This window comes from Morone saxatilis, unplaced genomic scaffold (genome assembly GCF_004916995.1).
Source record: "Morone saxatilis isolate NCDOM2014 unplaced genomic scaffold, NCSU_SB_2.0 Contig18, whole genome shotgun sequence".
Taxonomy (NCBI): Eukaryota; Metazoa; Chordata; class Actinopteri; family Moronidae; genus Morone; species Morone saxatilis.
In genome coordinates, this window is record NW_023339740.1 from 9,863,234 (window position 1) to 9,878,379 (window position 15,146).

A 15,146-nucleotide genomic window follows, 5' to 3' on the forward strand; every position below is an offset into this window, starting at 1 on the left:
GCAAGGAATTTATCATAATGTTCGCGCTGCAAGATCATTTGCCTCTTGACAGGATCATTACGAGATTCAGTGCTCCCACGACCATTACGCAATTTCAGCGTTCCTCCTTGGATGGAATTTTAATTGAATTAGCCCGGCTGGTTACACATGGTGCGAACGATAACATTTTCTGTCTATCTGGGCTCATTGAATCCGCTGGGGGGGGGGAAGAGAGGGAAGTGCTGACGCGACATGAAAAAGGACAAGGTGGTTTTGGTCTCTTCTAATATGCTTTCTTCTGGTTTCCTCTCTCTCTCTCTCTGTTGCTACATGCCTTCTTGTTCAGCAACAATACATGGCATGAAAATCACTGGCCTTGCCTATGTGAGCCAGCTGACGCTCTACTGTATTATACACTCAGAGCCACTGTTCCATGTAGGTGCTCATGTAAGCTGAGGGCAGTGCAAGCATGATGTATGGTTAGGGGGTAAGCGTGTTAGTATTAACACCTCCAGAGAACAAACCTCCACCAGCCACACAAGTACATTCCCATAAGAATGATTAATGATGCTGGTCATGTTATGAAAGGCAGGAAGATGAAGGAGGGAAACTATCATGCTGCAGGCTGACGAGAAGGTTTCTCTTTTGAACCTTAATTCTTTGATACTAAATGACACAGCCCATTAAGAAGCTAATGTGGCTGGTTATCGATGAGAAATACTTGTATACTAAATACAAGTATCGGTACCAAAATTTGCTACAAATTGGCAAAATAATTATTTATAGCAGGAACTGTCTGATTAAAGAATAAGTAGAGTACAAAAATGAACATGCATTCAATTCCAGTTTTCGGTATTTAAGAATTTTCAATAATTGGTACTGAACATTTCGCTCTGTGCCAAAAATATATTTAAATCCTCTTTTTATTAAAAATGAATTAAATCTGACAAAAAACACAATTTTTAAATGCTTCACAGTCTTGCAGGCTTAAGGTGCCATCACACCAGCATTTGAAACAGTGAAATTTTGCCACAAAATCAATTAATTTTAATGGAATTGCCACAGTCGGTGGTCGTAATACCATTACTCTCACCTTTAGTGAGCTTTAACCCACAACTTCATGCCATAGAAAGCAAACCATCTGACCTTTAACCGAAAGTCCCCAATAGAGGAAACCATTGTAACTTATAAGCTGTGTAGCACCATCATCAGTTTCCAGACAGTTATGAGACTGAGTCAATGATAAAAATACATATTTTTGAATAACTGTGTGAAATGATTGTCCTGAGGGCAACTGAGCTAATAGTTAGTAAGCTTGCCAGCAAGGAGAGACTTTCTTTCCTTACTCATTAAATGGAATGATGTACAATACTAAAAACAGGGGGGAATAATTTATTAATTTATATTTATTTATATATACTGTATTAATTCCTAGTTGGGGAAATTCTTCTTTACACTCTATTTTTTATACACACAGACACAGGACGAAACACACACTCATGCACATGCAGGGGCTTGTGGACATACAAACAGGGAGAGAGATGGTTGAGTGATGGGCTCGCCTCGTTAGTGGCACCCATGAGCAGTTTCTTGGGGTTAGGTGCCTTGCTCAAGGGCACTTCGGCAGTGCTCCATATTGTGGTCTGTGGGACTTGGGGGACTTGAACTGGCGACCCTCCAGTTCCCAAGCCANNCTCCATATTGTGGTCTGTGGGACCCTCCGGTTACCAAGCCAAGTCCCTACACACTGAGCTACTGCAGAGTACAGAGTAAATCGAACAAAGCTCGGTTATTGTGACTGACTAGCGCTAGCATGTGTTTGCAGTTATTTCGCCAGCTCAAGTAGTTTTAAAATAGCCCTGAGAGTAGTTCCTACTTCAACAAGCTACTACAACCACATATTACATAAAGACGTGTGTATTAGCTTATGGTGTGACCAGGCCTGTGTTGTGGTCATATTTAAAAAAAATACAATACTACACACTTACTGATCAATTTTGAAATAAAGCTGGTATAGATGGTAAACACACAACACCTCTTAGGTAGCTACCCTTTCTGTAGTCACTGAGGATGAGAAGCCCCTCAGTGTTGTGCAGGTGATTGGAAAATCTCTGAAAATGAGAGAAAGCAGAGTTGCAGGTAGAGAAAATAACAAATACGTATATTATATTAGAAATCACAGCAGTTTTTGTCACAGCAAGAAGGTGTGAGGTGTGGAATCATAAACCCCATGCTACAGGCTAACATGACCATGTATATTTAATGGCATTATCGGACAATATAGTATTAAACCTGCATGACAACTCCTCCATCCATCGATAAAAATAGCATGAGTCATTAAATAAAAATCGCAAACCACATTTTATTTAGCAAAAAATGTTTAATCTCTCCTCAATGTGTGTTTATTTACAAGTAGTAAATCTGCAAAATAGGAAATAACAGAATATTTACACAATGAATGTTAACCTGCAAACTTGTGACAGTTGCTTCAAGTCTGAAACTCTGTATCTGAGTTATTGTATTAAAATTCCATTGCCAGCTCTGTCCGAAATTCATTTGCTTTGTGTTTCCTTGAATTCTATGTAACTTCCATTAAAAAAAAGAAACAGAACAACTACTGAATTTTCCAAAATCGGAAGAAAGCTGAAAGAAAAACTGAACACAGAATGGTGCCAGGACTTGATAAAACTATGTTTTTTTGGAAAGGCAAAAGTGTGACTAAGCATGTATAAAGAGCTGAGAATTAAACATGAGATACATGACTATGTGCTGAATCTGCTCACGCTAAAGGCAGTGCAGTAACCTTCACTTGTTAATTTGTTCTGATTTGACAGAAAAACAGCAACTGCATGTTGTTCTTGTGACAAGTTCTCAGTCAGCAGCTGATGCTTGCTTCCTCCTGATGACACCAAACACTCTTAGACAACAGATATGCTGTATACCACCTCAATAACAATAAATACATGTTAATTATCACACCAAACAGTGCAAAATGAAGAATAAAGAATGGTGGCTGGGAGGTTTCTCTAAAGATGCGTCCAGACTGGCAAAGCAGGCCAATCTAAAAGACAAGTAGCCATGCAAATGATAAACAAGCCAACTCCCCCAGCAATCCTTTAATCAACCAGAATACGACACAAATATAGCATGAACCTGAGAATGAATCGAGAAGTGTCTTTAAAAATCCTGACAGATCAGTAACTGGGCACTGTAGCCTCACTTGGTTTCCGTCTGTGTGCTTTTGCAGGGAGTGAGTGGATTTGTCCCTACTGTACATTGTACTCATACTGACCATTCAAAGGACTGCTGTTAACAGCACTGCTGAGTGCTGGCCTCAGCAGTCATTTATTTCCTTGCAATATGATCTACAGTAAGAGCACCAACATGTACAAATGCAGCAAAAACTCAGCTGTTTACTAAAGAAATATGTTCCTAATGTTTGTAAAGTAGACTAAACATATTGTAGCGGAGGTTTCGCAGTACTTTCTTTAATATCGATGATTATTTAATGTGTGTAGCCAACATGGTCGGCCAAAAAAGAGAAATGTATATCCTAACATGGGCAGAGTGGTCCCTTAAGACTGTTTTTTTTGGAAGGTACAGAGTGAACGAACTATCAACTCCCAACAGGTATCCAGTTGAACTAGGCTCATATGTATGCAGCTGTAGAAAGCAATGTCATATCTCACACATGTAAAGAAAATGGTGGGTTTACATTAATTTGGAGGTTGTGCTCACTATTCTTGGATGTGAGAGAGGATTTGTTTTTTGTTTTTTTAAGGAACCTGGCGTAAAAATGGACAGCGACAGCATTTATGATCAGCATCAAATGACAGCCCTAATGTTTGATAGAAAAACAAGGTACAAGAGTTAAAGCAGCAAGTCACATTTCCATCACAAAGACACAGATGCTTATCTGATGCAACAATTTCATTTTGATCCTTGATATCAGGAAAATAAACCTTGAGTTCGGTCAAGTACTTCAACTTCAGGCAAACCGAAGGTAAATTTGTCTTCTGTGTACCGTAAAATGTACAATTTACATTTTGGAAATAAAAAGACAAAAACGAAACAAAAAAAAACAACCTGATTACAAAAAAATGGCAAACAGCTTTTGTTCATCATGAAAAAGTATACAATTTACAAATGAGAACAACAGAAACATTATACAGACCACAGTTTGGTTTTTCGGCAAGCAGAAAAAAAAACATATCGGAAAACATTATTTCTCACCACAAAGTCAAAAACCCTGACTTCAAGACTTCAAAAAAAGAGAAACAAAGAAATCCTCTTAAGAGAGCAGTAATAAAAAAAAAGAAGCTTAAGCCACACATGGCAATAGGCTAGTTTTGAAACAAGAGCTGCAGGCTAAGGGGAGGATTACTCAGCCTTGTGTAGCTAATGAACAGAGGTGTCTCACCTCTGTATCTTTCTGTACCCCCCCTCATGGATAAAAAGCTACCCCCCTGTCTCAAATAGATAGGTCAGAGGTGGAGAGAAACACTCAGTATATCTTTTCCTTGCCCCTCTATTTGGGATATTAACATTGAGAAAATGAAATAACAACAAAAGTGGCTTTGGGCTGAAAACAGCTTTACCCACTTTGTTTCACCACTGAGGGGCTTGGCTAAGCTCTATCTGACCTCATTGTCGCTCCTGTAAAGACATAAACAGCGTCTGAGAGCACCAAGACTTTGGCTTTGCTCTAACAGGAAAATTAATGACCCTTCAAGAGATGGATAACGCAAACTCAGGACCCGTGGAATCCTAACGGTTAGATATGGTGGCTGTATGGTATCGGGGCAAAATGGGAATATATCAGGTAGTGCAATGTAGCTACTTCACTGTTCACTATACCATTATCCACTAAACTGTCACATCTTGATCATTGAAGAACAGACCCAGCCGTGGCGCCCGGACACAAACGTGGTCATGATAAAGCAACAATCCTGTGAGTATATGTATTTGGTTTTCTGAAACCAAAAGATTGCACTGATTGAATTAGAAACAACAGCAACTTCATGTTATCACCGTGATACCATGAACTGTCTCCGAGAAGACGGACAACTTTATGCATCGTCCCGCTTCCCGCTTTTTTCAACAAGGATCTTATGAGGGGTCAAACAATTCTTTTCAGTCACTAGGCATGTTCATATTTAAAATCATACGGTAGCACATTCCATCTAACAAAATGTCTTTGCACTAAACAACATTCAAAGAAAACATGGCACAGTACAACTTTTTTGTTTCTTTTTCGTTGTTTTTTTTTGTCTACGTTGTTTTTTTCTTTTGTATTTGAAATATCAAATCCTGTTTTATTGTATTTTTATTGTGTTTGTTGGTTTAAAATGAAAAGGAAAAACAACAAAAATGTTTTATCCCTAATCTTTCTTTAAAAACGTAGCTGTATTTATATATAATATCTATATCGTCTTCCTTTGTAACGTTTCTGTAAATTGTGCAAATTCAGCAGTAATACAAGTGGCGAGAGATCAGAGAGTGGGCAGTTGATTACATTTATACAAAATAAAAAATAATAATTCCAAAAAAAAAATCTAACATCCTTTAAAACTGTGACACCCGTTGGAGTCACATGACCTAGAGAGCCTCTCTCCATTGGCTCATCACAGATTGGTCCATCCTGCTAATGATGCCATATATGGAGTTTCCTTTCCAGGCTTCCATTGTTTCTTTCCTGACAATCGCTTCATCACGACAAAAACTCCTGAAATTAAAATCAAGCAAACAACAAACACCAACATCCACAATAATCAAATGCTGTCAGTTGACATGTTTCTCCATGTATGCGTGTGTGAAAACGTCCGGTGTCCCAGTCTTTCACACAGACACCAGCCCACACACTGTACGGGGCTGCAGACAAACACACACACATACACATGTAAGCGTACACAGGCCCGCCCATCTCTGCCGAACCCCCCCCCCTCCGTTTTGCAGTATACTGCTTCAGTCCTTTTTGCAGTTCGTCTGTCGTATTGTTGGGGATTGGAGTTTTGTTTGTTGGGTGAGAGGAGTGAGGGGGAGAGACAGATGGAGAGGAGGAGTGAAGAGAAGGAGGATACGGAGGTGCTGGATGGTCCTCAGCTGCTCAGGGCCATTGTGTCGATGACCTGCTCCAGCTTGCTCCTCAGTCTCTGTCTCCTTGCCTGCTCGTCCCGCTCCAACGCCGACAAGATCTGAAAATAGAAAAAGGGAGGAAGTGAGTTGATGTTACAATGTGCTGGCTTTTCCTTTAAAAAGATGGAGTCTGGAAGTAAATGACAAGAAACTGGGCATTGCAGAGTGGTGAGTATGATATGATGATATGTTGTGTTGATACAAAATACTGAATATATAAAAATAAAAATAATACCTATCCAAAGAACGTAGCTATAGATGTAACTGCCAACAATTTAGGTTAAATAGTAGGCTGTTGTTAAATGAAAATATCCTTCTCACCTCATCCTTGTACTTGACAATGTAGGAGTAAATCTCGTGTAGGGCGGACATGCTATTGAACTGGTTGGCGTGCAGGCGCGACTGCTCCGCCAGGTAGGCACTCATGTCCTGGTCACTGATGACCGGCATCCTGGAGATGTCAGAGTAGTACCTGGAGGAAAAAAAAAACAAAAGGTTTAGAACTTGACAAATTAAAACAAAAACCCTTCAGAATCAGAGAATCAGAAATACTTTAATATCCCTTGGTCGAAATTACTGAAAGCGTGGGTACAGAAACAGGAAAAACAATTCAGTATTTGTTGTTTTTTTTTTTTTGTGGGATTGTGTGGTTGTTGTGTTGTCTGCCTCCTTTTAGGCGGGAGTACAGGTGTGGCGACTGGAAAACTCAGCCAACATAAAGCCACATGTAAGCCACACTTTACAACATAGAACTCCAAAAAACTTGCAACGGGGGGAGTCGAAAGGGGGAGCTGGAGGCACACCAGCACAGGACCAGGTTCAGCGCAGCGCGCAGCTTTTCAGCGCCGCAGCCTGGGGTGCAAGACCCACTTGGTCGCCCGGCGGCGGGTAAAAGCCGACGGAGATGGCGTTGGATTTGGCGTCGGGGGCGGGGGTACAGGGGGTTTGTTGGCCATATTCGCCATGTATAAGTGTCGGTGGTGCGTGTGTGCACTCTCCAGGCTTATGTGCACACACGCACCCACGGTCACTTATACAAAAAGACACTTAAAGACAAAAGAAATGGAACAAATGTTGGCGTACCTCTCTACCCAGTTCTTATAGTTGGGGATGTCTTTAGCGTAGAGCAGCTTGTTCGAAGGTGAGTCCTTCCCTAGTTTATGCTCCGATGTTGAACAGGAGTCCATGAAGGTCTGAGCCACCACAGACAAGCAGGCGTCTGTAATGCTGTTCTTATGGATGTCAAAGACAAACTGGGGGTTCTTGATCACGTTCACCCAGAACCGCAGAGGAAGACTGGAAGGATTGAGAGAACAGTGTGATGAGGGGGAAGAAGATAGAGGAAGAGTTGCACAGGCTATTAAAATGGAAAGAGCACTGCAGTCTGTAAAAACCTGATGCGAGAGAAATAGGAACACTGTACATCCTGCTGCACTATCACTGTAATGTCATATCTGAATATCTGATATACTTTTTTTTCGAACTACAGCAACACTAACGAGACACAAACCAGCTACCAAATACTCCTGATGTATTCTCTCTCAGTGTGCACACACAAACTCACCAGTTGCTCTTCCAAGTGTGCCGTACATCAGAGTCGGATATGGAGTGTTTGTCTGCCTGCTCGTCCAAGAAGTCAAACATATATTTAATGGCGAGCGGCAGGGCACTTCCTCTGTGTGCTGTGCTGAAGATTGTCTCGAACAGGTCATCCACAAACTTCTGGAGCGTGCCCTGAGCAGGAAAACCAACACTGGCTTAGTTAGTTTTCAAAAAACATTTGGAAATTTCCTTGTGTGTCCGAAAAGCCCACATTTGTGTTTCGGTGTAATGTTGGTGTAAATGTTAGACAAATGCGATTTAAACACAAATAATGGCATATGTGAGCCTGTCAGGGGACATAACGTTCTGTTAATTTATGTAAAAGGAATGTAAAGCTAGGGAACACAGTTGAGTTATAACACCACTAAACAACCGCCTCTGCTTGCATATTCCTCTTTGCTGGTGATGGTCTGGCTGTAGGCAATGGCTGTCAGTAGCAGTGATTTGAGAATCACAGTGCTTTGCTTTTAGTGCTCCAACTTTCTGAGAGTTTGTGATGGTGCTGAGTGCTCAGTGTTCTTTACAGTATTTAGGATGGGGCCCAATGAGAGTTCAGCCTAAGGCTGTTCTGCAATGTTTTTTACCACATCACAGAACTCGGGTTATTCTGAATCCTCACAAATTCCTCTGAAGTTGAAACGATTTGATATTTCCCACAAGCGTTCAGCGCCTTCGTTTCCATCTTCAAGCATCCAGGCCACCTTTTACAAAACCTTATTTAAGCCAGCCAGAAGTTGAATCTGCAGTTTTGTTTTCATTCACACATCCACAAATCAGCTTCCTTAAACACACAAAGCTGTGGGGGCTGTAATAAATAAGAACAAACTGCAGCACTCCAAGTCCCCCATTGTCTTCCTCTGGCTTGCATTTCCCAATTGAGGTAGCATTGATGCTGCTAACCTTGCATTTTCCTACCTGGAGCTCTAACAGTGGAAATCTAGACCTAATGAGTGAAACATCGGGGGAGAGGAAGTACCAGGGTGAGCTGAATTATCAAGGTAGTTAGTACTTGCAAATGAGGACAAAACCCTGACACTGTAAGTAGACTGTACAGGCAGTTGCTGTGTGTTTGTATACATTAGCTTTTGTTAATGTGTGTGATTGTGTGCAGGCAGATTTGGAACAGAATGTGTATTCTGCGTTTAAGGGGAGGCAGAATGATGTAAAGGAATTACCAAAATTGCACCTCATTGCTATTGAGCAGTTGCCTTGTTGTGATGATGATCTAAAAATTTAACTTTAAATCATGTTAATGACTACATGTGGAAATGTGAAACTGAGTGGGTGCGTTTCACAGATGGAAGTTTTTTGTGCTATCTTTAGTTAACAAGCGCGTAGGCCTATTAATCCTAATATGATTTTTCATGCTATTTTAATCCTTTTCATTGAATTAATGTATTAATATGGTGAAAATTTGAGACACGGACAGCCACAACTTTTGCTTTGTGCGACATTTATAAGAATAACCTGATCAACCTGGTAAAGATGCCAACAGCTTGTCTGTCCCAGATTACAAAATAGACCTAGTTGCTGTTTCACAAAACATTTTAGCATTGATGGGAACTCAATCACACTCACACTCAGTGGTGGCTAATTTACACATTGGCTGATTGTTGCTTCTCCAGGACATCAAATCAAACTGCAAATAACCTTTCAGATCATCATCTGAGGACACCTACTGCATAATAAAACGTGAGCACAGGTTCCACAGTGTGGTCTGGAGGACATGAAGGAATTTGGTGAGTAATGATCGCAGGGTAAAGGCTTGGGCCTAGAAGCCCTCAGGCCGCCTACTGAGGGCCCAGTAACAACCACCAAACAACTCAATAGTCAAAGGTCAACCTCCTAATTATGATACACAAACTCAATCCTGTGCATATGTGTGTCTTTGTGCTAAAGGTTATGAAAAATGTTAATGAGCTTTGAGACCACCACCAAACAAAGGTCAGGGGTAGGGGCTGCTGGTGGAAGTGGGCCATATGACGGTGGATTTGGTGGAGTGGGGTTTATAGGCGTAAAGTGTGTGTGTGTGTGTGTGTGTGTGTGTGTGTGTCTACAGCTTCTCGCTACCTTAGTGGCCAGCAGTCTGGTCAGGTAGATCTCGGAGACCATCTTGCTCCCTCTGTCCCCCTCTCTCTGGTCTGAGTGGTCGTGGTTCTTGACCAGGTGCCACAGTTTGGTGCCGCTCTCAAGGTCGGGTGTAATCATAGGTGTTCGGGAGCGCAAGCTGTCTGGGCTGCTGGCCGTCCTCAGCATGCTCTCTGAAAGAAGGTGGACGAGGAGACATGGAAGAGGGTTGAGTGAATGAGTCAAAAAATAACATTAAGGAAGACATACATTCTGAGTTGAACATGGGTTTTGTAACATACATTTTTTTTCATTTAAGAATCCAGGGATAAGGAGATAAACAGGGAAAGTTCAGAGGTTGTTTGCAGAACTGCTGATTTGATTACTTGTCTGTTATGTTTTGTTTTTGTTTTTTGGCTTTGACACAAGACAAATTTGAGAGGAGTCTTACAATAATGTGCAATCGAATCTTGGTTGAGAAGGCAAGCGTATTATTAGATCAATATAATCTGATTACATATATCAAGCAGCCCATAACTTTGTGCCTGCCTGTAGTTTATATAAGTATAATTTATTTTGTCTTAATCACAATTTTAAGGGGGAACGACCTGTAAATTAAGATACCTTTGGACAAAAAAACCCCCCACATCAATAAGAAATCTGAGGCAGCTACAGGAAACTACATCTCTGGCAAAGTTAAAAGCATTTCTGAAAGGTGACAGCTTCTTCTACTTGCATGTCACTCTTTCATTCGAGAATAATTTTTTCTGTCACTCTCTCCCTCCCTTCCTTTGTTGGACAGTGATCCCCTATTTTGTGACACGGAGCATTACGCTTTCAGTTTGAATGCTTGTCACTTCTGTGACAAAGCAGGACAGGATTGAGAGGTTCAAAATGTCAGTAGAGAATGTGGACCAGGAAAGCACACATAAGTGTGATGGGGGTGTTAGTGAATATTTATGTGTATGTCATGCAGGCACAGCTCAGGGATAGTAAGTGTACAACAGTGCTGGAAGGTATCTGGATTGTGTCTAGATATATATTTGGCATTAAAATGCAGTTCCATCAGACATATTTGAGAAATTCAGCTCAAATATGGAGGAGTACAATTTCTTGCCAGTTCTAAGCTGTATATATGGTCTCAAATGTTCTTGGCCTGTCATTTGGGGAGGCAGTGGCTAAATCACATGTTGGCGGTTAAAGGCAACAGGCTCCTACACTTCACACATCTATTTTTCAGTGGCAGAGCCAATCAGCTATCTGTGACATAAGTACATCTCGGATCAGCACTGGTTCCATTACAGTTTGACCCTCTTCACATAGAGGGCATAAATAGTGTGGGGTGCCTTGTTAATGACCTGCTTTAAAGTGTGCCATACAGTGCAGGTGGAAGAAATATATTATTTTCTAAGCTACTTGACACCTATTTGAGTGACTTCTTGGATTAATTTACATAAGGATTTAATGTATTTTTGCATTACACTATATTGTTGTACATGCAAGAGATAAAGGGGATCAGAGAAGTGAGCAGCAATAAAGAGCAGTCAGCGAAGGAGCTGGACAGCCAGAAAGCGACCAGGCGGTGATACAAAACCAGGCGCATCTACTCGATGTCAAACTGTGCCGCTGACAGCTGTCATGCATGTCATCCTCTGTGGGATGTCAAGAAACTGTTTTTGTTTTGGATAAATGGATATTTGCCTGAAATGTTTCCTGATAAACAAATTTACAGTACTACGCTGCTAATTGTGTAAATATTGAATTATTTCAATAAAGGTCCAATATGCAACTTAGACAAGTACGATGTAGAAACTTGAAGCCACCAGTACACACACACTGAAAATGGACTTTACAGTGAAGTAGGAGACATCTTGTGTCCAGCAGAACATTTTTAGAAATAGAAAACAGAATTTGCATATTCATGAGTTCTGGAAATTTTAGCGAGGGAGAAGGAGTAGATGCCTTTTTAAGGGATTTTAATGTGGAAATGGTATCAGACACACATTATTGTTTCCAAGCAGACTATTTGCATATATGTTTTAATACATGTCTAGAGGGGATCTTTACCATTAGGTTGAGTGAACTCAGTGTTACATCTATACTGTCTATAAACTCAAACTGGTGAATTAAATCCCATATCACATAAACTGGTTGAAAGAGGAGCAAAACCGAGAACTACTTTTCTCACAGAGACATTTACACAGACATATAAAATTGAATATAATTTGTGTTTAAGGGTGGGTATGACGGTTCTTCCTGTCAGCAGCATCATATTGTTGAACATTAAAACATACAAATCAGAATTCATCTGAACGCAATATATGCATTTTGCTTTTACTGGTATCTTGTTAGAAATCCATTTACAAATACTATGAACACACTTATAAACACAGACGTACACACAGACAAAACACACACACACACACACACCTTCTCTCGTACCGTATCTGCTGAGGGACTTGGTGAATGTGGAGGAGTTGGAAATGTTGTAGGCTGAGTTCTGTTTAGGCACCAGGGCAATCACTGAGCCATCTGTCACCTGAAACAGGAATTTTAAGATCAGTTATAACTGCACAAAATGTCCAGCCACCAACCACATCAATGGTCACAAACACATTTTTTTTTTTACAAATTGATCTGCATAGCATTTGCAAAAATACATAATACAAATATATCCAAAACAATGACAACCACAACACCAACTACTGTACTAATCTACTACTACTACTACTACTAATCAATTTGAAAGCAACAATAATGCACAACCAAATCAATAGGAGTTGTTGTTCCAACAAGACACAGATAATCATGGGATCTAAGTTGTGTTTGAGCAGTGGGGTACCTGGTAGTGAGCCAGGGTGTTGAGTCTCTTCCAGTCGTTGTCTATCTTAGTGGTGACATCCTCATCCTGAAGGATGATGCGAGCCATCCTGCCCTGCCGCCATTCTGTCACACACACACACACACAACACAACACACACACACACACACCACAAACAAAGGAGATACAGGTAAGGTTGTGTTTTTTAACATGAGGAAATAAGCAGAGACATAGAACATGGATTGCAAATACACTCCCCAAAAACTACCTCCTCCCAACAAAAAGTTAAGTTGCTGTGACTTAAGGATGCAGAAAGCATTGCAAGTTCATCGACTGAATAAATTAAATTGGGTATAGTGCATAATTTTGGTGGCTTTTGGCCCCTGACTTGAATGTATTTTTGTACAGAAGTATTTCTCCTGTCTAAAAGGCTCCCTCCTGCTTCAGAGAGCTCTTGAAACGATTCCCTCTTTACCCCCTGTAGTAGTGCACCTGTGCTCAGAATGTGCACTTGGTGTGTGTGTGTGTGTGTGTGTGTGTGTGTGTGTGAGTGAGAGAGACAGTTCTCCCTCTCCTTACCCAGGTCCATATCGGAGGCTTTTGGTCTCTGGGAGTACGGAGTGCCCTTGTACACAGCATCCAGAAGCTTCTCCTTCACCTGCGTTACTGTGTCACAGTTCAAACTCTTCACCGTCACCTCCGGGGCGTTCTCATTCTCTGGGTTCACACAGTGCAGCGTCTAAAGAGGCAGAGGTCAGAGAGTAAAGGTCACATTTACACCGGGACGTCGGCCTGTACTGGGAGTGTTAACTATCGATGTGAGGAAGCATGACCCTGTGATGATTATTGCCCTGCAAACCAATGCTTCTTAAGGGAATTTAGAATCAATACTCAGCTGTGGAACAGTGCATATGTAGTTCTTTAGTACTATTATAAATGCATTTTATTACATTTTTAGAATTAGAGGTCCTATTTGTTTTCACCTATTTGATGTTTATGTAATAAAACTTGATGGTGATGTTGCCAACTGCAAAATGATCCCTGATTTAGAAAAAATACTGGGTGCATATGAAATCCACATCAATGTAATGTATTAACGGTATGTGTGCATCTATTGTATTATGTCTGGTGAGTCCACTAGTATGTGTATGCGTACTGACCAAAGTCTTGTAGTCAATCTGCTGCCGGATGAGTTTGTCCTCGCTGAGGGAGTAGCGGGCCTCTCCGGTGATCGAGTCTATTGGTCCCTTTTCCATTTGCTGCTTCATGGCACAGTACAGCATAAAGAGAGGCTCACCAGCACACTCCTGGAAACACGAAGAGAAATGAGAAGGAGAATGAAGGATGGATTAAAAGAGAAGTAAAAGGAGAGAAAGACAGATTGTTAAAATGCAAACTACGACAACTTGCAACTGTGCAAAAACTTTACCTACAAAAAAAAGTACACAACAGCAAAAAGTGCATAACTTTGCTGAGCAACTCTCCAATTATATTTCTAATCTTCTTTAGGCCAACCACAGGCAGAGCTGTAAAGGACAAGGCCATGGCCTGTGTTGGCTAACAACAACAACACACACCTTTTTTCTCTCCCCTGTGTCTCTTCTTCTTTGAGAAAAAAAAAAAAACACCCTTTGTAAATCTGTTTGTGTGTGTGAGGAAGTGAGCGGCGAGCAAGAAGGAGAAGAACCAGACAGAGTGTGAGTGTGAGTGAGTGGCAATTGATGGAGGAGTTAATAGAAGGTTAACGACTGAGGGGTGAAAAACGCTTGGAGAAGCACTTTGGTGTGTGAGACGTGTCAACCAGGCAACGAGCACTGGGATGTTGGGCCCTCTCTTTCCCTTGCTCTCTTTTTCACTCACTTGTTCTGCTGGCCTTCCAACTAAGAACTGCTTTCTCAGTTCCTCTTTAAAGGATCATTTAGGTTATTACAACTTGGGTCTAATCTACGTAGTTTTGGCTCTTTTTCCTATTTGCAGTAACAAAGCACACAAAGGAAAGCATTGCCACTAAAAAGAAGGAACTGAAGATGATTTTTATATTTCATTACTTTTCTCTAATTGTTGCTTTTATTGTAAAATACTGGATAATTTCACATCTTCAGGCCTCTTTGAATGAAATATTCTGAAAAGGGAACATCACTTTTTGGTTGCTTAATTTTAAAGGGCCATACATCAGAAAGGTCAGGAACCACTGTGTTAGTTTTTTTACAAAGTCAAAGTCATAGTCATTGTAGCAATGTCCCTGTGTTTTCAGATCTCATCAGTTAGTACAACACAAGGCCAAAATTGTGAAAAAAGGACCCAAACTGGAATTATCATTTAAAGGTCATACAAATCTCATTTACTGTCATACATAAATGTCTTAATACTTTTATAAATGCTCATGGTCTCATAATTTTACTCAGATTAATGTTGCTTAACCAATGATTCACATTTTGTAACTGTCCTTTCAAGCTCAGACACACAACTTTGTGCCTTGAGGCAGAGGAAGTCTATTGCAAGTCCTGTCCCCTGGCCTTCAGCTGGGTGTGTTCATGCATCG

The 15,146-nt window shown here is 40.8% G+C and overlaps 1 protein-coding gene across 1 annotated transcript in view; it reads right to left on the reverse strand.

Annotated features, from left to right (window-relative positions):
* Positions 1–2,321: 2,321 nt before the first annotated feature.
* Positions 2,322–15,146, reverse strand: part of LOC118328104 (plexin-A1-like) — a 115,605-nt gene continuing 102,780 nt past the window's right edge. Inside the window, exons 24-32 of the mRNA XM_035661709.1 lie at positions 13,765–13,911; positions 13,184–13,343; positions 12,626–12,729; positions 12,226–12,322; positions 9,787–9,977; positions 7,679–7,848; positions 7,198–7,410; positions 6,436–6,586; positions 2,322–6,173 (exon numbers count right to left, since the gene is read on the reverse strand). Of these exons, the coding sequence (XP_035517602.1) occupies positions 6,078–6,173; positions 6,436–6,586; positions 7,198–7,410; positions 7,679–7,848; positions 9,787–9,977; positions 12,226–12,322; positions 12,626–12,729; positions 13,184–13,343; positions 13,765–13,911 (1,329 nt within the window). The 3' untranslated portion in view covers positions 2,322–6,077. The remainder of the gene's footprint in view (positions 6,174–6,435; positions 6,587–7,197; positions 7,411–7,678; positions 7,849–9,786; positions 9,978–12,225; positions 12,323–12,625; positions 12,730–13,183; positions 13,344–13,764; positions 13,912–15,146) is intronic.